At 34.9% G+C, this 23,374-nt stretch overlaps 1 protein-coding gene and 1 long non-coding RNA gene across 2 annotated transcripts; both read left to right on the top strand.

Annotated features, from left to right (window-relative positions):
* The first annotated feature begins 891 nt into the window (after positions 1–891).
* On the top strand, positions 892–1,383 carry LOC133521004 (uncharacterized). The gene is made up of 2 exons (XM_061855727.1): positions 892–1,031; positions 1,104–1,383. Exons 1-2 carry the CDS (start codon positions 892–894, stop codon positions 1,381–1,383), a joined length of 420 nt encoding a protein of 139 aa, XP_061711711.1.
* A 16,222-nt stretch (positions 1,384–17,605) lies between these two features.
* Positions 17,606–18,727, top strand: LOC133520984 (uncharacterized). The gene is made up of 2 exons (XR_009799850.1): positions 17,606–18,046; positions 18,445–18,727. It is a non-coding gene; the product is annotated as an uncharacterized LOC133520984 (long non-coding RNA).
* The last annotated feature ends 4,647 nt before the right edge of the window (positions 18,728–23,374 follow it).

The following is a 23,374-nucleotide window of genomic DNA, read 5'->3' as shown; positions in this document are numbered from 1 at the left end:
TTGAGTTGCCTCAAAAATAAAATTGCGCATTTTTATAAGCAAATTAGTACATATTTTTAGCTTTAGTGGATAATTTGTTACAAATTTTTAAAGTGCATTTTAGACCTATGTTCGTGATTTTTTTCTGTAGAGTAAAAGTCTAAAACTTAGAATTCGAATTGATACAGTCCCTTGAGAAAGGCCTCAAGATTGCTAATTAAATATATGGCAGCTGTATTGTGATACAAAACGACTTTTTAAAAACTCCGATTTCTGAACCTGCTGCACCTTAAGGAACTTACAAAAGTTAATTTTTGATAGTCAAATATTCTAAGTACACAACACTCACTCAAGGGAAAATTGCTTGTTTTTTTATAAGGTGAGAATTTTACTCTTGCTTTAGGTGAATTTGATATATTTATAAGAAAATTCTCATTCTTCTTCTAATTGACATGTTTCTCGTAGCCTGCACATCAAATACACACAGTAATTGTTGTCATTTGCTAATATTGGAAAGTGAATGGGCACGTTCGTTAGTGCAGACGGAATACGTGTCCTCCGGCTATATCGTCGGAAGAAGGCACTGACTTATATGGGCTGTACATATTCTTTTACTACCTTTCTCCTCTATATGAAAGTAACTACTACTTATGGATTTCACGGCGTCTTATTGCAGACGATGTAGCAATTTTATAATAGGCTACATACAGAATAGTCTTATGAATTGAAACTTTAATCGTTATTTTTGTGAATCTCTAGATTAAAGTGAAAATATTCAAAGTAGAATATGATTTTTTCGAATCCTTAATAAGGTTCTGTTATATAAAGCACATGAGCCATTTAACCAGGTTGCACATTATATTACTTATATTAAAGGCGAAAAAATATAACCCAAACACCCTGCCAAAGATCATGCTGGGGGGCGAGCCTCTTAAAATAGCTAAACAGTTTAAGTATTTGGGCCACATGCTAACTGAGGAACTGAATGACGATTTCGATCTGGAGAGGGAAAGAAGGGCGTTGGCAGTGAGGGGCAATATGCTTGCCCGCAGGTTTGCACGTTGTAACAATCAAGTCAAGTTGACACTTTTTAAAGCATATTGTCAAACTTTTTACATGTGCAGCCTGTGGGTAAGCTTTACTCAGAGGTACTATAACACATTAAGGGTGCAGTACAACAACAGCCTCAGGATGCTGCTGAGGCTGCCAAAGCACTGCAGTGCATCAGGCATGTTTGCCGAGGCACGGGCGGATGACTTTTTCGCCATAAGGCGGAAAAGAATTGCCTCGATGCTAAAGCGAGTGCGTGGCAGCAGCAACTGTATGCTGAGGGTGTTGGCGGAGCGCCTGGACTGCCCGCTAACAAAGTACTGGGTTGATGTGGTCATTGGTAGGACCAAGTAGTGAATAAATTATTTTCACTGCTTGCTTCTGCCAATGGAATTGTTTCACATTTTTTTTTTTTTTTTTGCATTTTTGTTCTCATTATACTTAGTATGTAAATTAACTAACCTAGTCTTTTTAAGTTTTTTTTTTTTTAAGTTTTACTAATACTTATATGGACACATGTCTGAAATAAACAATTTTTATTTTATTTATTTTTATTTTATTTTATTTTATTACGCTTGCTAGAAGAGATTTTTGGTAAAGATACGTCAAAAGTGACGTTTCTTCAAACAAAAACGTCACTTTTGACACTGACATATCCAATCCATATCGAGTCTTTAGGAAATTTTTGACGTATCTTAAAGTTAGAATCGGGCCGTAAAGCTCTATATTTATATAGCGACAGAAAGTAATGGAGTTACTACATCTTGTACTCGGTACACGTAACGAATCGGAGAGTATACTCGTATTAATTCACCTGTCTTTGTCACGTCACGGTACAAATGATTATAATAACACTTTAATTATCTTTGTCATGCTACAGCGGATACAATGGACGCTAATCAAATACTGACAGCCCATTCATTAGGTATACTGCTGTCTTAATTTCATCGTATTAATAAAAATGACGAATTATATTGTGTTGAATGATAAGTGTTCTGTAAAATGTTTTTCGGTCTAAAGCGTAAAACTGCGGTCATCATAATTATTTAATTATTATTTTCAAATGGGCTATTGTATATTTTTAAGTATTTATCTATTATAACAAGTGACAGCACATTTATGCTATTGTATTTACTTATATTGAATAAATCGAAAGCTAAAACATAAAAAGGCATTTTGAGCAGATACTAAGTATTTATCTGGGCAATAAAATCTACAAAGGTATTTTTTGTACTTATTACAAGCGCAGAAGAAGCGAATTAAGAAAAAATTACTAAGGTAATATGAATGGTACTTTTTAATAAAAAATTACGCAGAATTTTTGGGAAGCGGCAGGTATAGCTATTATTTCAAACAGTATGTTTAGGAATTATTTAATTAAAACTATATATTTATTGAAATTTAATAATACACATTGTTTTAATATGTCACTTAATTTGTTACATAAGTACTGAATATTCATTCAATAAAGATAACACTAGCACGAAAAAGCTCTGTTTATTCTTGAAAAAATTATTTTAAAAGTTGAATTTTATCCACAAGAATGGCCAAGTAATTATACATATAAAAACATTGGAGTTATTTTTTCATGATGGCTGGCAGAATTGACTTTAGCTCTTTATAGGCCAAACGTCTCAAAAATGACCACCCTATAACTTAATCTTTTTTTTTGTACGGAATTTTTAGGACTATATATTAGCGATGAGGATTTAATTGAGGATTTTTTTCAGTCTTGGCTGTTAAAGGGTTAAAATGAGGGTTTTGTATTTTTCCTCGCGTTGACGTGGTGAAAATTTTTGTGTTTCATTTTCTCAAGATTCCACTTGTATTATCAAAATTAGCATGAAGGGTTTCATAAGTCCATATAAACTTTTGCTCCATTATATGACAATTAAGTACCTTTTGTTAATTTATCAGTAATTCACACTTGAAATATTGGTGAAGTGGAACTGCTGATGAAGACTAGAACAACATTCCTAAAGCACTGCACTACGTTTGGTATTGTCATGTGGAGTCGGGACCATTTCGTCGCTAAAAATGTGTCATGTAATGTTATGTTATGTGTTGTAAGTTTGTTCCTTTTTTATCCGTGTTTCATTTGCCTCTTTCTAATTTGTGCTCAAAAACTGTTTCTTGTGAAATAATTGATTATGAAGATTACAATAATATTTACCTACTTACGGAACTCCGTGATGGACGGTTGTCAGAGAGCATCAATTTTGAGGTATCTTGCCGCAAAAGGGGTAATGAGATGCAGCAAGTGTAAATGATTTTAATAGCATTTTGAACTGCTTTGTGAAGTCGGTTTTTTTAGTACCTAAAGATCATCACAGCGCTTTAGTATGATATGTTTGGTTAGGAATGGAATACTAGCCGCACTGTAGCACAACATAATCTGTGCCGATAGCAGGCGTAAGGCATTTTTGACGAGGGTACGGACAGCACTTGTATCACACAAAGGAAGTGATTTCTGTCGTCTTTGTATTGTAAGTTCAACTCTACTGAAAATCTATAAGGACGTGAAAAAAATTGTTTCTGCACGAAATGAAAATGTCATTTAGCGGCTAATCGAGAGTCGTAGATAATCTCACTTGATAACACACATTGTACGTATATACCTATAAGATTTATAGTATAAAGCTTAAACTTCTCTGTAAGTGGTTCTCGGTTGTGCTGAATAGACAGAAAAAAATCATATTCGAAAACAATGCAAATGATGAATAAAAATCCTTATCACAGACAAGACGTTAAGTACCTATATCTACCCATAATAATATATCATACACTTTATAGTTAACGACTATTAAACTAGATTTATTTGGTAGAAAATAAGCATCAAGCATTTCTAAATCAGTTCTCAACAGCCCCTCAAATAGTATTTATACAGTTACAAAATGGTTTGATTCTTACGAAAAAATTTATTGTTTTTATTTTTCTTTTTCCACGTACAGTTATTATTTACTTAGGTACTACATACACGGTGTGTTTTAAAACGCCGTTAATTTCCAGGTATGGCTAAGTACATTTATCTAAGGAAACTGAATGGCACGGTTTTTTTTTCGTAGAAAGTAATGAATGGCGTTGTTATAACACGAACATTATATTTAACTCCACCATACAATTGAAAACTACCACCCACTACTTAATATCGATCGTCTGGGATAGTACTTGCGTTTAAGTCAAATATATGACCTCATACTAAACACTAATCAAACATAATAAACAGGCTTAAGAGGCCCTGAGACAAGTGAACACGTTTGTAGGTTTGTTTGTAATTCTCCAAACTGGAGCTAATTAGAATATCTTTTTTTTAGATAATTACTAAATTTATGCTCATCCTTGAAACTAACGGACTTTAAAAAAATACGGTGTATAGGTAGCAGTTTCCAGGATCTACGAATCTCATACCGCTTAAGAAATTTGTTAAACAGGTCACTGTCAACTCCTACTGCACTGATGATAGGTACAGCATTTCAAAGGTTTTTTGGTAAGTAATTGAAGTAACACCACACACACACATACACACACACACACATAATGAAAAGCTTTTGCTCGCTTTTCATAAAGTTCATATTAATAAACCTAATGAAGGCTTACACTCAGACAAAATTTTGTCGAGTTTGCGAAGTGATAAAACCTGTTTAAAACTTTCGAGGTGCAAAAACTGCAAACTCCTCAAAGAGAGGGAAGTTTTCATACTTAGGAGTTTGAACTTAACATATGGGGTAATCCTTTATGTTGACATATTTCCGTAACTACTGCTAAAGCGTTTGGTTTGTTTTCCCGATAACATTTAACAGTAATGCAATGCAGCAGGATGAAAAAATATCGCAACGCCTGATGGAAAGATCGCAGCAAAAGCTCTTGCTTTGATGATACTCATTCTTTGTACACAATGTTTGTGGTACCCAAAGAAACAATTACCCAGTAGAAAATTGGGGCCCTTCATACATGGGGAACCTATATACGTTGGTCATATCCCTCGTTTTTCATAATCCAGAGGTAGATATGAAAAATCGGGCTATGACGCATTGTGGCTCGGGAGCGGTCTGTATCTGCAACATATATAGGTAATAATATAATACATAAATCATTTATTTCAGACCAAGTTGATCCATAGTTTGTTAGTTACAGAATATCTTAATACTGTGTTAGTGGCACAATACAAAAAATAAAGATAATAAAGGAAATATAATACATAATTCATTATAGCTATTGGTATTGGTCGAAGAGATCGCTCTTTAGTGATAAGACCGCCCGTTACCATAGTCTAAGTTGTGTGTTTAATTTGTATGCCATTACGTTCTTTTCATATTGGTGAGCAATACAGAATATTTGTATTATATTGTATTGGTATACATATGTGTGTCGGTGCAATAGTATTTCCGAAAATCGGTATTTGTATCTTCTGTGAATTTACCGTCAAGAAAACTTGTCAAGGCACGGTCCAAGCACTCATGAGAATTTATTATGCTTAATGTACGTATGTGTGTACGTATTTATTATAACAGTTCAAAATTAACGTATCATTAGATACAAGTAGACAATCGAGTACTATGTGAATTATTAAATAAGATTGGATTTAATAATATTCTGTACTGTCATATTAGGTACTCGTATATTTTAATCTAATTGACTCTATATTGTTACCTTATTATATGTACCTAATTACCAAAATAACTATGTGTACAATTACTTATACATTAATAATCATAATGAGCGTCCCTCGGTGCCGGGTGGAATAATTCAATAGTATTGTGTGGACACACGCAACTGTGTCGTTCGCCTTTAGACTCGCCAAATAGGTTAATCATCTGACCTTCCGTATATCAGAGATAATAAATAAATAATAAATAAATAAATATTATAGGACATTATTACACAAATTGACTAAGTCCCACAGTAAGCTCAATAAGGCTTGTGTTGAGGGTACTTAGACAATGATATATATAATATATAAATATTTATAAATACTTAAATACATAGAAAATACCCATGACTCAGGAACAAATATCCATGCTCATCACACGAATAAATGCCCTTACCAGGATTTGAACCCGGGACCATCAGCTTCGTAGGCAGGGTCACTACCCACTAGGCCAAACCGGTCGTCGTCGTAGAGATACCTTTGTTGTTCATAAAACAAGCGAACGTATCGTATCCTTGTTAAAATAACTTTAGGGTAAGAAGGTAAGGGAAATGTGGAGCTGTGATAAAGCAACTTATACATACATAGACTTTAGAAATGTCTTTCAAGTCAAGTAGTTAAGTTACTAAACTGACTTTTAGCATCAGGTTGACTTTTGCAAAGTACGTAACGATTTTGATGAAATTTACAATATAGGGCGTATGAAAACGACAATTCGATCAAACTAGGGTTCATTTTTATAATAATTAGTTTGCTCTAGTTTTCGTGGGTATTTAAATCTAAAGTAATGATGCGATTTAATTTTCAAACTTAAGGCTGACGACGAAAAATCGATCCATCTAGGTTTTATAGTTAATGGCTTTTGAGTGTTTTCAAATAAAAAAATCACGATTTATAACATACATTGATTGGCGTGTGTGATGTTCCCAATCCACATTTGATTAACATGGCGGCCCACGCCACGCCACGTTACCATTTGCAGTGCGACGTAAGTATAAAATATATGGCCGTGATGATGATACAATGATTGTTTACATGATATAAAGTCTAATTTCACAAATTTACAAATGAATGCCTCCAAAAATAGCAATATAATAGATTATTTGCCACTAATGCATTAATTAATTCAATTTCATTTGTCTGCATTTATTGAGTTTTATTTAAATACATATATTTATTTAACATATTTTTGAAGTAAGTACATAAATTAAGGCAATACAACATCGATGTTATTTCATGAAAATCCTTTGCTAAAAAGTATTTTCTACATAATAATAAATAATAAATATAACCATACTAAGCAAAGCTTGTACCATGCCTGAAGTGATAATTAACGATTTGATAATAACCTAAAATTTATAAAATGCGTTATGTTTAAAAACAAATCGCGCGTGAATTGGAACGTTGATAGTTGCGTTAAATAAATATAGCACCTGGATAATTATCGGATAATTATCGCGATAATTATTAAAGACTATAATTATCTGGGTAATTTGGAACCCTGATATACATACGTAATAGATAAATACATGGAAAACATCCATGACTCGGAAACAAATATCTGTGTTCATCACAGAAATAAATGCCCTTACCGGGATTCTAACCCGGGACCATCGGCTTCATAGGCAGGGTCACTTCACTACCCACTAGGCCAGACCGGTCGTCAAACACGGTTATATTATTTTCGAGGCCATACAAAAAATTCTAACGCTTAGATGGTGTGAGATTCAGGTCATTCAGATTATGTTTTAGTATTTTAATTGATGTATTCACGGCGAGTGTGTGAGCCGCTACTTTTGTAATTAGTTATAGCAATTTAGTCTAGACCAAACTTCCGGTATCGGCAATTTTTGATTTCACTTTCAGTTTGGCGTGATTTTTTATGAAATCCCTTTTCATAATAAGGAATTGATCTGATTTGAATGTTGTATTGGTTTATATTTGTTATGTAGTTTTTTTTGTATCAACTGCGCCGCGTACGTCTATATGTTCACTTCGAAAATGGGCAAGTTCTAAAAAAAATTAATAAATCGAATCAATCTTAAGTTTAGTCAACAGGCAGTCTTGCAGTCGCTGGACAACTAAACATTATAAAAACATTATTTGGCGCGCCGCCAGAGTCCGCGATAAAGTCGCGGTGTTGTGTTCAAACCGCGTTTAAACGACTCTTATCTATTCAGCTCATCGTAGCGTCGGGGCTGTTACTTGCACGATAGATGCCAGTGAGTCTATTCTCTACGTAATGCCTTAATGAAGTATCGAAATTGTATCAAATATCCGGGCCCGCTCTCACTGGTCCGAATTCAAATATGTAGAAAACGGGCGACATTTAATTATATTGATATGTTATTTTAATTAATTTAATATTGAGTTCAACGTTTTGGGGGAAATATTACTATTTTGAGAGACACCCTGCAGTAAAGTTTAAATATAACTAATAGGGTAGTTGACGGACTAGTCAAATCATTTTATTTTTTAGAACTGCCAAAACGATTAGCCACCATGGAATCTATATGGAAAACAGAAAAATGACGCCATGATCAAGTTACCTACTTTTTATAGTTATTTCGGGTTTATTAAATAGAAATCGTGTATGAAAATAGGGAACACCCAAATATTCCGATATATGTTTTTCCGACTTTCATAACCTCGATTTTCATAATCTCGATTTTTTTATATGTCCGAAATATCAAAATTACAACTTTGAAAACCACGAAGGAAGAAAATCACGACTGTGCTATTTCCGAATACTTAAAATCCGATTGTCATATGAACGAAATCTTAAAGTTCCGATTTAAAAAAAAAACGAAAATTATTTTTCTGATTTTGTCTATTCCAAAACACTTCAAAAATCATTAACCGATCGGAAATAAAGTAATTCGGTATTCAGAAGATCTTTTGTAAACTCGGAATAATGAAACTCGTGATTTTCAAAATAAGACTTAACGCGCTTATGTAGACTTAAAAAAGTCTCTTCTTCTTCTTCCTAGCGTTGTCCCGGCACATTGCCACGGCTCATGGGAGCCTGGGGTCCGCTTGACAACTAATCCCAAGATTTGGCGTAGGCACTAATTTTTACGAAAGCGACTGCCATCTGACCTTCCAACCCAGAGGGTAAAACTAGGCCTTGTTGGGATTAGTCCGGTTTCCTCACGATGTTTTCCTTCACCGAAAAGCGACTGGTAAATATCAAATGATATTAGACTTAAAAAAGTCTAACTAACTAAAATCCGAATCGGAGTACCCCACTATCCACGTGGTCTTGTCTGTCCTACCCCTAGAGTGTATGTAAAAGTCGGAGCAGATGCGGAGCAGGACTCGATACAAAAATGGGGATATTTAAAATATGAATCACATGAAATCGTAACTCAAAATTTCGGAATAATGGCTATTCGGAATTCGTGATTACAAAAATCGTAAATGTTAAATTCGGTGTTTGTCACTATAGGAATTATTATATTCTGAATAATGTGGTTCGGAATTTAAAAAAATGGTCTTTTTGCTATTCGGAAATATATTCTTTCGTGATTTTAATCGTTCGTAATTACGTCAGTCGGAATTTTTGATGGGTCGACCCGTATATAAAAATCAGAATAATAAAATTGGATATTCTAAAATTCGGCATAAAATATTTCGGAATTATGTAGTGTACCCATGAAAATAACTACGGTCTAGGTTTTTCTAATATTTTTGTAGTGGTTTATTTCATGCTTGCTTTGAAATAATTTATTTTAAATACAGGAAACATCCCTCCCTATTAATTAATTTCATTCGCGTCCAGGCTTATGCAGTGTTTTGTGGTGGTTTAAATTTATAAATATATGTATTTATAATTTATATATTCATAGGGTCAATTAGTACATAGTTCAAGATCACCCTTGACCCTAGAACTCTGTATAATTACATATTACCTATCTATATAGCCAGCCCGCGTAGCCAACGTGCCTATCGTTCACGCTCCGTGGCGAACGAAACGCAACTGTCACAGTCGCCTTAATATGGAAGAGTGATAGAGAGAGATGACTACGCTACGCTGCGGAGCGTTAACGATTGTAACGTTGGCTACGCGGCCAAGTGTTTTATCACGATGATGCAGGAAATAATGCGGAAATCGGTTAAACTAAAATTAACTGAACTATAACTAAAACCTGATTAAAAAAAATACTACGTCGGTGGTAAAAAAGCATACGGCCCGCCTGATGGTAAGCAGTCTCCGTAGCCTATGTACGCCCGCAACTCCAGAGGAGTTACATGCGCGGTGGCGACCCTAACATTCCGCACCCTCGTTGAGCTCTGGCAACCTTACTCACCGGCAGGAACACAACACTATGAGTAGGGTCTAGGGTGTAAGCTGTGCTTTTTAGGGTTCCGTAGCCAAATGGCAAAAAACGGAACCCTTATAGATTCGTCATGTCCGTCTGTCTGTCCGATTCTGTCACAGCCACTTTTTTCCGAAACTATAAAAGCTATACTGTTCAAACTTGGTAAGTAGATGTATTCTATGAACCGCATTATGATGTTTACACAAAAATAGAAAAAAAACAATAAATTTTGGGGGTTCCCCATACTTAGAACTGTAACTCAAAAAAACTTTTTTCATCAAACCCATACGTGTGGGGTATCTATGGATAGGTCTTTAAAAATGATATTGAGGTTTCTAATATCATTTTTTTCTAAACTGAATAGTTTGCGCGAGAGACACTTCCAAAGTGGTAAAAAGTGTGTCCCCCCCCCCCACCCCCGTAACTTCTAAAATAACAGAATGAAAAATCTAAAAAAAATATATGATATACATTGCCATGCAAACTTCCACCGAAAATTGGTTCGAACGAGATCTAGTAAGTAGTATTTTTTTAAAACGTCACAAAAATTAAAACAAAAATTTTTTTCATCAAACCCATACGTGTGGGGTATCTAGGGATAGGTCTTCAAAAATGATATTTAGGTTTCTAATATCATTTTTTTCTAAACTGAATAGTTTGCGCGAGAGACACTTCCAAAGTGAAAAAATGTGTGTCCCCCCCTGTAACTTCTAAAATAACAGAATGAAATAACTAAAAAAAATATATGATATACATTACCATGCAAACTTCCACCGAAAATTGGTTTGAACCAGATCTTGTAAGTAGTTTTTTTTAATACGTCATAAATGGTACGGAACCCTTCATGGGCGAGTCCGACTCGCACTTGGCCGCTTTTTTATAAGTTGATTTTTACCCTATATTTTAATCTATCTGATATCTAGACCTGTAATCAATGTGTATATTGTCATGTCAATCGTTACTCGCAGAGTAAATAGTGTATTTCATTAATCACGTGACTTATCGTTCGTATTACGATACAGGTTTGCTTTTCGTTTGGTGCTTAAGATTAACGTTTTTCATCTTGACTCATTAACATATTATTACTTGTGTTAGGATGAGGAAAATATAAGATTTTAAATGACGCCTGATAAATAATATTAGCAATTTATGTTAGCCGTGTGTTCCGGCTTGCATATTTATCTCATTTATTATTTGTTTTGCGCAGCTAAGACGAATTGAAAGTGTCACGGTTTTCTTGGCAAGGATGTCTTGGCGTGCTCAAGATGAAATATGCGCCAAATTAATCCTCAAGAGTCCTAAGGTAAGAGCACGCCGTCTCAGAGTTTTACGTTCGCGAATCGGTGAAGCGAAATGATTCAAAATGTAGCACTTTACAAAGGAAGTTCATAAAAGCTTTAATTATTATTCCACTTTGATAAATGCCATTTGCCATTTGTACTTTTTTATATTGTGCAATAAAGGTTAAATAAATAAATAAAGTTATGTCATATATTAACCTATGAATTGTATTATGTTTTAGAACATAGTTTGAAATTAAAAATACATTTTTTATGCTTCAAGCAAAATATAAACATGTAAAACAGTATTCCGCTTACATACAATCATCATGATCAAAGACACTTATAATTTTTCAAAAGAAAATAATATATAAAGTATGCAGTTGTAAACTTGCTATTACGTAAGGCAAAGGTACCTATTTGTGTTGTTTCCATCCATCACGGCACGTCTCGCGTGACAAAATGCCTAATTTATACATTAATTTTTGTATTACACATAATATTTATTTCTGAAACAACACTTTAAGTTAGAAAAACAGGTTTAAAGGAACTTCGTTTAACAAAATTAAGCCAAATCATATACCTAAATCAAAGTTCCAAGTTGTTTTTTTTTTCTCTAAGAAAATTATAGTTTCAAGGGCAATATGTGGAGTTTGTTCTCTAACATGTGTTCATAAACATATTTTGAAAATAATAGGGTAACAATGAGTTGGGTAAAGTGATCGGAATTGTTCGGCTTTTATGTGAAGTACCTACCCATAAAATACATTAGACGCTGCAGACGCAAGGGGCATTGAATTTCGTTAATGGAATTTCTGGAATACATCTTACTTCAGTAATTGGAAAGTTATTCCTTTCAGGAAAAATCGTAGCATGCTAGTTGATAGCTAACATACCAAGTAGGTGATCAATTCGATTTGAGTCACATTAATTATTAGTTACAAATTAACGTGTAAGTAACGTGGTATAATATTATACTGGCTAAAACTAAAAAATGTCTTGCCTTCATTGGCCCAAAAGTTACTCTTCATTTGTACGACTAATGAAAACAAAGCTAGATGAAGACGCTTTGTACTCCATCGACGTTTTTTTTTAACAAGCATGTAGAAATGTTAAATAAATACAACAAATTGTAAATGTATAAATATATAAATAGTAATTGTAAATGTAGCATAAATTATAAACTGAAAATTAATAAGCCCATGCTCAGGGCCGGATCCGGAACGCTTTAGTTGCGGCAAAATTATAAAATCTATTTATTATATACATATAATCTGTAAATATATAGTGACGTATAAGATGTAATTTTTATGAATAAATAATTGATTGATTGATTGACTGCTCAAGACAAAATAGGGACCACTAAACGTTTTGAACGTTACGTGAAACCAGGATGTTCGGTGCTTCGTTTGCCCAATTTAATTGTCAGATAGGTTAGACTGTTAACTATCTTTTCTTACCTCCATTAAAATTACTTCCTTCTTACCTCCAAAAAATTATAAAAAATTATGTGCCCGCGGATTATTTTGGACATTTTAAAATTAATTTTGATAAGTCCTGAAGATCCCTTTTGAACTTCAATAAAAAAAAGTGGAAGTGGTAAGGTTTATATTTTTATTGTAATGTGTAAATGAGTAAATCTTTAGTATTTTTCAATATTAATTTTAAAAATCACTAGATTTTTTGGTGGCCCGAAAAGGTAGCAAATTCCCAACTTATCTTATATTTTACACAACCTGTATTTTACACGAATCACCTGTAGTTTTTTTAGTAACAGTAAGACAAGTCTTTGGATGTTATTAAGGTTTATTAAAATTAAATTAGAAGACAATTGTTTCACATATTTCAATAAACATGAAATTAGTTTTCCTGTAATGATAAAAATTCTTATTGGACCCTATTTTCTTTTGAGGAGTATAAAAAACCAATAAATTATTTATACATTTTAAGCGAGCTCTGCGAAAACTTATTTGTAATTAGGTGTAAGCTTAATAAGTATTCACTTTTAAGCTAGTTTTAAACTTATTATATTAATAATACGTTTTACCATATCTCCCATACAACTTACTATTATTAAGTAAGAAAACTGATGTATTTAGTGAACGTTTTAGGTTTACTCATTTATCTATGCCCGAATCAAACCGCGCGCGAAACCGAGAGAGCGATATTTTAGAAAAAAAAACTTTTTTGTGTTATTTGTACCGTTTTTTCAATATTAGTATTCACTGAAATAAATTAATTAATTAGTCAAAACTAGTTTTCACCAAGGCAGTTTGCGAAAACTAGTTTTAACTATCGATGACGTGTTATCAGTAAAAACGGTTTTACGGTATCATATACTAAAAAAAGTATCTAATAGTCAATTAACTGTTTTCCTAAAAGTAAGAAAAAAATAAATGTAATCGATGAAACAAAATGTCGCCAAACAAAAATACTAGAATTAAATATTCGATGAGTCGTCAAAACACGGGGAACACCAACTGTGACTTTTTCCAATTTCTTTCGTCGAATCTTAATAATTCTTCAAAGAACATACATACATATTACAAGTGAGGATACTTTAATATGGCATGGCCAAAAAAGGGTGAAGTTACCCATCTGCAAAGGCAGATCTACTTTAAAAGGATAGGAACATAAAATATACAGGGATAAAATGTGCTCAAAACTTTTCCCCATTCTATTGTGTTTCCGGATATAAGGCTTGACTTTCTAGCAGTCCAAACGAACGGTTCCAAAGACGTTTGTGACACGCCTTAAGCTTAATATGGGGATGAGGTATGTCGTATTTATGTGAAAAGCAGCATGCATGCACCAAAGTAATATTATAAAACTTAGGACGTTAGCACCAGGCAACCATTAAGTAGAGAAGCACACTTTCGAATATAGAAAATACTAATACACAGAAAATGTTTAATGATATTCAGAGAATACTATTAAACATTTTCGGAAATAGGCAATGTTTTTTGGTTATTCAATAGGCATATATAGAATATATAATTTCCATTTGTTTGCGAAAATTTCATGACATAAATTAAATTTTGGTTAATCTATTCAACCCCTCATCCACAAAGGTAGAAACTTGAATTTTCCTTTATTTCTAATAATAAAATACAATTTTTAAGTTATTACCTAGTTTAACGTACACACATTTAGAAGCAAAATAAGCACAACAAAAACTCCAAACATAAATAAGAAGAACATGTATTCCTTCCTTGAGTTTAGATATTAACATTGTTCTAAACCAGTTTCACGGATCCATTTCTTTTCACCCAAGTAAGAACAAAATTTCATTTCACATTACGTACAGGGGTTGAGAAAAAAACGACATCGATAAGAAAATAAATAGCGCAGCGGAAACAGGGTGGTACCTTCCTGGGTTTGTTTGTACAGTTGGGTTCACATCTTGCCAATAACATTGTACGATCAAGTGAGGCTCCATTGAAAGCGGAATATGAGCATAACTGACGAAAACTCATGCACCTACTTTAGTAGCTAGTTGCTAGAGATCTCGACTTACTACTCCTCACATGAACGTGCGCGACGAAACACACAGGCCAATTCGAACGTATACTGACATAAGAATGATAATATCCGGTATATAACGACCCAAGAGACTGCTGACATTACGTCGTATTAAGCGGACGATGTACTAAACGAACTGCCAATTTTTATATATTTTTATTAATAAAAATAATTTCATCATTTTGTATTTATTTATATTTTATGTCACCATCAAAGGAAATTATTAAAATATTTATTTACGTTATTTAATTGGAGATACTTGTTTGTTTGGAAGAAGCCACTTTTGTACGTGGTGTATACCTACTCAAATTTTGAGTTGTTTCCTTATGTTAACAAGTAGAATTGACTTTTAAATGAAGATTTTGAATGATAATTTTATATAACATTCATTTACATTTGATTTAATTTGATTTTTTTGGTATTTCATAGTTAGTAGTTTCCTCGCGTTGGTGTGGTGAAACATTTTGTGTTTCACTTGTAGGCAAAGTTTGTTTAACCCTCGTGCCTAGAAACCCTCGCAACGCTCAAGATTCCACTTCTCGAACCACTTGCTATGCTCGCTCACAACTTTGCCCCCTTGTAAAACAAATAACTATTTCACCACACCAACGCGAGGAAAATAATACTTATGAAAATACCAAAAAATTCAAACCAAATCAAGTCCAAATGAACGTTAAAAAAATATCTTTCAAAATCATCATTTAGAAGTCAATTCTACCAGCTATTATCAAATTTGCGTCTGATTACTTTGCCCCACAGGTGGATAAAATGCAACTTTCTCATTCGTTTTTGAACAATCAAGAGGACCTTTACCAGTTGGTGTGGTAAAAAAGCTTTTTAGCCTTCAGTCTATAAACAATTGTTACTGATATGATACCAATTTTATTTAAATATCGGTTTAATGTCAGGTGCACTTTCGAAAAGGCCTAACATACATATTTAGAGAATCTGATGGTCCTATTCCTCGCTACAAGTGGCGCGTGCATTCAGTCGCGTGCCTCCTGAAACAGGTTAGGTAACTCGCTTCCAAAACTTCCAGTAATTACATTAATGTTTACGTTCCATAAAGATTCTATTTGCTGTATACTATGAGCTGAGAATTTGGAATGTACTTGTGCTCATTCTATTTGTGTTCTGAAGTATTCAGCATGAGTTGAGTTAATCGCTTTACCAGGGGGAGTGGAGCTCGGCCAAATACAGAGCAAAGTTTGATAATGGAATCCTTAGAGCGATTATTGATTCTAAGGAAGAATTCCCTAATACTTGTAAATATTTTTGCAAATAAAAATAAAAATAATTATAGATCGTGTCATTCACGACGACGGGTGCCTTGACTCGTATTGTCATGTTATTAAAGGTTATATTTGACAAATCTGCGCGTCATCGTGGATGACACGAACTATAAAAGGATGTACCTAAGAAAAATCATCAAAAAACAACTATTTTGGGGTGTTCTGGACAACGAAGATTTTGGGAGATAAGTATGTGTTTTAGTACTTAAGTCTGTTGAGAAATAATATGTTTTTAGAAATATAGTAGTTTACAACCAAATGTTCTGGTCCCAATGGATATGTTAGGAATCTGACGTTTAATTACTGCCATAAACTTTAATTTTTAGTAAGAAATATTTTCTCAAAATGTTGATGTAAATAGATGGATCTAAATTAATTAATGTAGTTCATTCATTGAATGAATTAATCAATAGTATCAATAGTATTATAATTAATAGTACAGGTCGTTTCGCGAAAGCTGACATGAATGGAATGAACGAAACTTTTATTGTATAGTATGTATGATACATGTATCGGTATACAGTCAGACCCGCCATTTTATTGGTTAATAAAATAAAATAAATTTTATTAGCAAAAAGGCAAGTACATTTAGGTGTTGAAGTCCCTGACTTCTGAGCTACGTAAAAATATAATTATGTTACAGGTAATTAAGCTAGTTCACCATCTATGGTAGCCGCGTAAGCGACGTTAGATAAGTTTGAATTTGGAATTTATCAGGCAAGAATATTTACGGCAAACAATTGAACGAGTTTCAAATGTGCGTGGTTGGGCACATAAAATTATAAGGGTGGGGCATTAGGTAGACGACGTCATCCAATTAAGTACACACAGTCATAATAAAATCGATTATTTGCTTAAGTTTGCTTTTCAGCTTATGAACACAACTATGCCCTGTTTTAGTTATTATACTTATTTCATTTATATCACTTAAGGTGCCGTAGTTAGAAAAATCGTACCGCTTTTTAAGATAACAATACGATTTTCAAAAATATAATTAGCAAACTTGATGATTTTATGTATGGACTTCATCGAATCGAATCCTGATTTTTTTGACTTTCAATCGATAGAAAAAAATCACGAACATAGGTCTAAAGCGCACTTTAATAAATTAATAGTTTAAAAAACACTAGAAAAACACGCTTTTATAAATGCACGTAAAAAAAACCTAATCGTGTTCTAAGTCCATTACGTGACCTTTCTCATAAGTGCAAACACGACTATTATACGATATTCCATCATGGAATGATAGTGCCTATCTTCCGCCTTCATCATCAGACCTTGAAACCTAATCGTGGTCAAAGTTCATTACAAGACTTTTCTAACAAATCCAAACACAGCTATGATACGATGTTCCATTATGAAGTTCCAGTTCATATCTTCCGGCTCCATCTTCAGATCAGTTCGACAGTACCATATTATTGTATTGTCATCAGAATGACCTACAGCTGCCAAGTTTCATGACGCTACGATCCTTGGAAAATGGTTAAATTAGTTACCTTAAATTCCATTTTAAGGTGACAGTCCATTTCCAACTGCAGCTGCACTACCGTTGCGACATTACTGGTGCGACATTACTGCAGCGGCCGACTGCTGCTGCTTGCGGCGTGCAGTCGCGGCAGCGTTCGTCAGTTGACTGTCAATGTCAATGAGTTATGAATAATGTCACTGTCAGACGTATAAATAAAATTACTGATTTACTTATTTGTATATTTTACGAGAAGAAGTAAGTGACGATAATGCTACATTGTATACGAAAATGAAGAACAGATTTGCCTTTCTACAAGAATCACAGTCAGTCCAAGGCAGTTACGCAATATTATTAAAAACCAGATATTGAATTGTGATCGTTTGTATGCCGATTAAATAAATAGCAATTTAACTTCAAATCGAAGAAATACAACCAAATTACTCGAATGAAATTAATGCAGAGGAGCAAATATTTCTTAACTTAAGGTAAGTTAACATTTTGAAATTATCTTCCCCATCCTCTTGACTAAATGCGTGACCACCGCGCACACAGCAACCCGACGAGAGCGGGACTCATGTTGCTCGTGATGGATACGGTGTACGCTGGTTTGCAAAGAGATTCGTGGGTTTCGGAGATGGCAATGCGACACGTAAGAATAAATTCTCCAATGTAGACGTTCAGTGTTAGTAAAATATTACACATTTATCTTTCCGAGTTTTCATATTAAGCCAATTTTACTTTCTTTAGGTACCTAACAGTGAAAAATAAATGAATAAATTGCTTTGTAAGAGCTATAATTGCGCAATTTACACTTAATATTGTCCAGTGTCCTATTTCAAACTGAAGCACAAATTTAAATCTTATAACGGCTCTTGTGTTGCAGGTGTCCATAGGCGACGGCACTCGTGGTCGGGGCAGATACAGTGTATGACTAGACCTTATAAAACTTGACGGGCGAGACAAGAAATCCTTTATGAAGAAAGCTATTTACGTCAGCCAAGAAGGGGCTGATAGAAAGAATTTTGAATAAATTAATCGGAATAATACATATTTTCCTCGTGTTGAAGTGATGAAAAAATTTCGTGTTGCACTCTGTAGCAAAGTTTATTTAACTCTCATTCCTTGAATCCCCGCAACTGTCAATAAAATTTTACTTTTAAAACCGTTGTCACTTCTCTCGTGGTTCAATTTTGTAATCTTTCTTACGATTGAGTATCCATATGCTACCATGTGTTAAACAACAACTTTGCCATTACATGGTAATACAACTTACTGATTCCTCCTTTAGCTCAGGAATGGCTTTGCTATGACAAAGTGAGAAAGTGTCACCATAAACGAGTTAAACGATATTACACACCGTGGGCTGGTAAAACTTGATAATTTTTAAATTTGTATTCTTAATCGCATTTAGAGACCAAAATATCATACAAAGTTTTCTGAAATCGGTCTTCTTTTAGAGAAAACGCCTTTTTGGCTGGGGCGCTATCTCTATGTGACTTGGTTTAGTTAGACATACCTTCTGACAAACATTACTGAACTAAAAAGAACACTCGCAATTTTGATCTATAGATGAATTAAGAAAATTTTACTTCTTCGTTGTGGTGTTTTTTTTTCGCCAAGATGTAAAAAGAAATAACGTGTTGTGTGCAGAAAATTTCTTTTTTATCGGCTAAAAGAAAAAAGAACATTTTTTTGCCGAATTTGACTAAACATTTTTTTGCTCCTCAGGAATGCGTGCTTAAAATCTGCCAGGTTTTACCAACCCACGATGTATATAATATGATATTACGACACTTTCACATTTTATCACGCCAAATTCACTGTGCCACGGTATGGTCAGCGAGCATTCAGTAATTAATCCTGTTAAATGCGAGAATCACTTAAACTTTTTTTCGGTCGGTGGCAAAGAAGTATACGCGCCGCCTGGTGGCAAGCAGTCACCGTAGCCTAAGCACGCCTCCAACTCCAGAAGTGATACATGCGCGTTGCCGACCCTTTAAAAGCCTGTACACTTCTTTTTTGAAGAACCCATACTGTAGACCCTCGGCAGGGAGCTCAAACTACAGTCGGAGCGCCCGGGGGAGGAAATTCCTCATAAGCCGCACAATGCGCGACCATTGTGGCCAGTAAAAAAATTGATCTACTATTATGGTTTCGTAGTATCCTAACACAAATACAGAAGATACAGAGTAAGCTATTTCATTCGAAACATTTTCTACTTTAATTCCGAAATCTATGGATAAGTCAGAGAGAAAGAGGAGAGAGAGGAAATTGCATACGACCACCCCGTTCAGTCTTAGAATCATCAAAGAAATATTATATTGTCACATTTGTATGCTGTGTGTACATGATTGTATGATGAATAACAGTTATTATACCTACATCGATCTTTTTCTAACATATAAGTGCGTCCTGTAATTTAGTAGTACCTAGTAGTAGTAAACTCTTAATTGTACAAAAATGAAAACAAAACAGGAAAAAAACACTCATCTTTAGTACAAATGCGAACTAGTTTTCCAGTTTTTTCACTATCAGTCACGTAAATAATTTATATATACATACATACATAGCTCCTATCTACTTATTGCCTACCATGAAAATCTTAATTTGAAAATCGTATATTTGCCTCTCTATCGCTCTTGCCCTTTCGAGCTTACAGCTGACCTCGGAAAAGTACGAAAAAATGAAAGCACAGTTTATTTAATGAATTGATCAGGAAACATTAAAAAAAAACAATAAGAGCCACGCAGGATACAGAGGGCCTACCGCGAAACACAGAAACTATCGGGGTTGTTTATCCGCGGGTGTAATAAACTCCTTAGAATGTAGTGGTTATATCCTCTTTGCTTAGAGCTACTAATATCTGTGACCAAAGACATTTCTGTACAGGTGAAAGATTTGACGTGCGGCACGCAGCTGCAGTTGCGCTCCAAACACTAAAAATCGCCATGCTACGTGCAGTCGGTCTTGTCATCATTTTACTATGGAATTTGACAATAACACTGACGCATTCAGGCCGCTGCAGTAATGTCGGAGCAGTAGTGCAGCTGCGGTCGGAAATACGTTAAAATTACCATATTACGTGCAGTCGGTACCGTCATTGATTTTACTATGGAAATTGACAATAACACCGACGCGTTCAGGCCGCTGCAGTAATGTCGGAGCAGTAGTGCAGCTGCGGTCAGAAATGGACTGTCACCTTTATAGTTACATACAGGTCGACCTAATATAAAAGCGTGTTAAAAATTGGCGACAATCTATGCACAAAACTAAAAATATGGGAATTGCTTCTCAAAATGCGCAATTTTACTTTTGAGGGGACTCGGTGATTACTTTTTCCTTTTTTTTAAATTTACAACAAACTAAAATTGAAAAAAATTATATCCGCGGTCCCGAGCATGCACATCCATCTTGCTTACGCTCAGTTAGAGTGAGAGAAAATCACGAATGTACGAAGCCTTAATGAAATTGTGCAAGGATCTCCCGGCCGAGGCTCTCCCAAAACTCTACATACAGTACGGGTTACCCCCGTTTCAGAGAAAGGAATGCACCTTTTTATCATTATTTTTTTAAGTTTTTGTAATCCACATGTTAGTGTTGCAAATGTTTATATGTAACGGTATCAGCTGGCTATCAGACATACTGTGTGCTTGTTTGCCATCAGAGTGGTATAAAAAAGTTTCGACGTAAATAATAAATAAACATTTTTATGATTACGACCGGTTATGAGTTTTGTTGTTTTTCAACGGGCATATAATCATAAAACTAATTGGCCGGCATCATGGACAATGGGGTTGTGAACTGTCAAAGGTTTTTAAGTATATGTAGAATGCTCCATAGGTTTTACCTGTCTCTAATTTTTCTATGAGATTTGGCTTAAAGGACTAGTATCCAGGCTATAAGAGTCCAAGATAAAAATGAGAATTTGAAAATATGCAGTTAAAGCCTACGCTGGCGCCATCTTTAAAATAAGTACCTACTTCGATCGGCCAAACACCGTCGCATTTAAAATAATTCGACATTATTTCCTGATTGCCAAAGCTGCGTACACCTAATGCATACAAATGAAGGGCATTCAATTATAAAAATAGGTGATTGATTTTGATGTTACATCGCGCTCGCAGAAAAATTGGTATGAACGAGAGACACTGAGCACAAAAAATAAAATAAAATAACTCATCTACCAGTTAAAGTACTCGTTTTGAAAATAATTGAGGTCACGTGGGGTGAGATAAACATAGTTTATTTTGCTCGGAGCTGGAGAAACCGTATGAGGAAAGTACTTTTACGAATTATTTTTAAGTTAATTTAATTTATGTATGTAATGTAGTTTTAATTTTAGTGTTAGCATTTATTTTAGTTTTTAATATCTTTGAACATATAGAGATTAACTTTTTATTTCTTTATTTTGCCTACAAATGTTTCTCTCGCCCCATAGTTTCTCTTATCCCACTTAACCTTGTTTTGAATGTTTCAAGAAATAGTTTGACTATGTAAGTATATACTTACTTACTGCTGTGGCGCAGCGACCCGAAGTGGATCTTGGCTTCCGACATCAAAGACCGCCATGCTTCTCTGTCCACAACCGTTTCTGTCCAGTACTTTTGCACTTCGTCTCTCCAGCGGTACCTAGGGCGTTCCAGACAGTCTTCGGCCATTTGGAACTCAAGAGTACGCCATCCAGACTGCACGATCCTCACCCATCCGGACTACGTGCCCGAACCATCGGATTCTGGCGGCTTTCGTTTCTCCAATGATGTTTGGCTCGGGCACCAGATCTTCAATCTCCTGGTTCCTGCGGAGTCTCCAGGTTCCATCTTCTCTACGTGTGGGTTCTAGAATTTTTCGATCGATCTTCTTTTCAGCTACCAGCAGCGCGCGCTCTTCCTTTTGTGTTAATATCCAAGCTTCGCATCCGTACATAAGGATTGGCCTTATGACCGTTTTGTTTATCCGGAGTCCGTAGCTTCGTGTTCCTGGTCATAAACTTGGACACTAACACTTTGTGCAGGCTTTTTGGAGATTTTTGATCAGGGTTAGTCTTCCACATGATTCAACGTATCTCGTCGGAGGAATGTCAACCCGGGGAATAGAACGTTGGGGTCATATGCCCACTACATAAAAAAGGAGACAAGAAGCTATGCGCTAACTATAGAGGTATTGCCCTACTACCCACTGCTTACAAAATCAAAGTCGCGGCTAGAACCCTACGCTGAAAAAACTATAGGGGATTACCAGTGTAGATTCCGAAGAAACAGAAGCATAGTAGACCAGTTATTCCTCCTTAAACGGATAATGGAAAAGAGGTGGGAATATGCCCAGGATTTTCATATATCCTCCTTGTCGATTTTTAAAAGGCCTACGATAGCATTGATCGCAAGTCGCTATACAATATCCTCCAAATATTTGAAATACCCGACAAACTGGTGAGAACGATAAAAGTCGAAACCAGCACGAGTAAACTGATTGTCAACACGGGAGTCGGACTAACGGACGAGACGTAGTCATAGGGCTTAACTTTCCCCGATGCTGTTCAACCTAGTGCTCGAGTTTGTCATTAGGAAGGCCACAATTCCCGAGGGCGAAGTGGAGTTGAATGGCAGACACCGGTTTGTTGGGTAAGCCGGGGACCTAGTCCTTCTAGGAGAAAGTGAAGAGGATGTCCGCAGAGCGGTCCAGAATCTAGAGAGAGATGATGTGAAAGTTGGCCTACGAATTGATAACGACAAAACTTAACTATGTAAGTAGGTAATGAAAAATTTAAATGTGATATACGACATAAAGTTTGTGAATGATTCATAGGTACACTAACA

Source organism: Cydia pomonella, chromosome 9 (assembly GCF_033807575.1).
Source record: "Cydia pomonella isolate Wapato2018A chromosome 9, ilCydPomo1, whole genome shotgun sequence".
NCBI lineage: Eukaryota > Metazoa > Arthropoda > Insecta > Lepidoptera > Tortricidae > Cydia > Cydia pomonella.
The sequence above is the reverse complement of the archived record's forward strand: the minus strand, read 5'-3'. Positions and strand labels throughout refer to the sequence as shown.

Coding starts and splice junctions, on each gene's coding strand:
- LOC133521004 (XM_061855727.1), top strand. CDS start 892: ATGCTGGGGGGCGAGCCTCTTAAAATAGCTAAACAGTTTAAGTATTTG. Junction 1,032..1,103: donor GGCAATATGCTTGCCCGCAG/GTTTGCACGTTG, acceptor TTACATGTGCAG/CCTGTGGGTAAGCTTTACTC.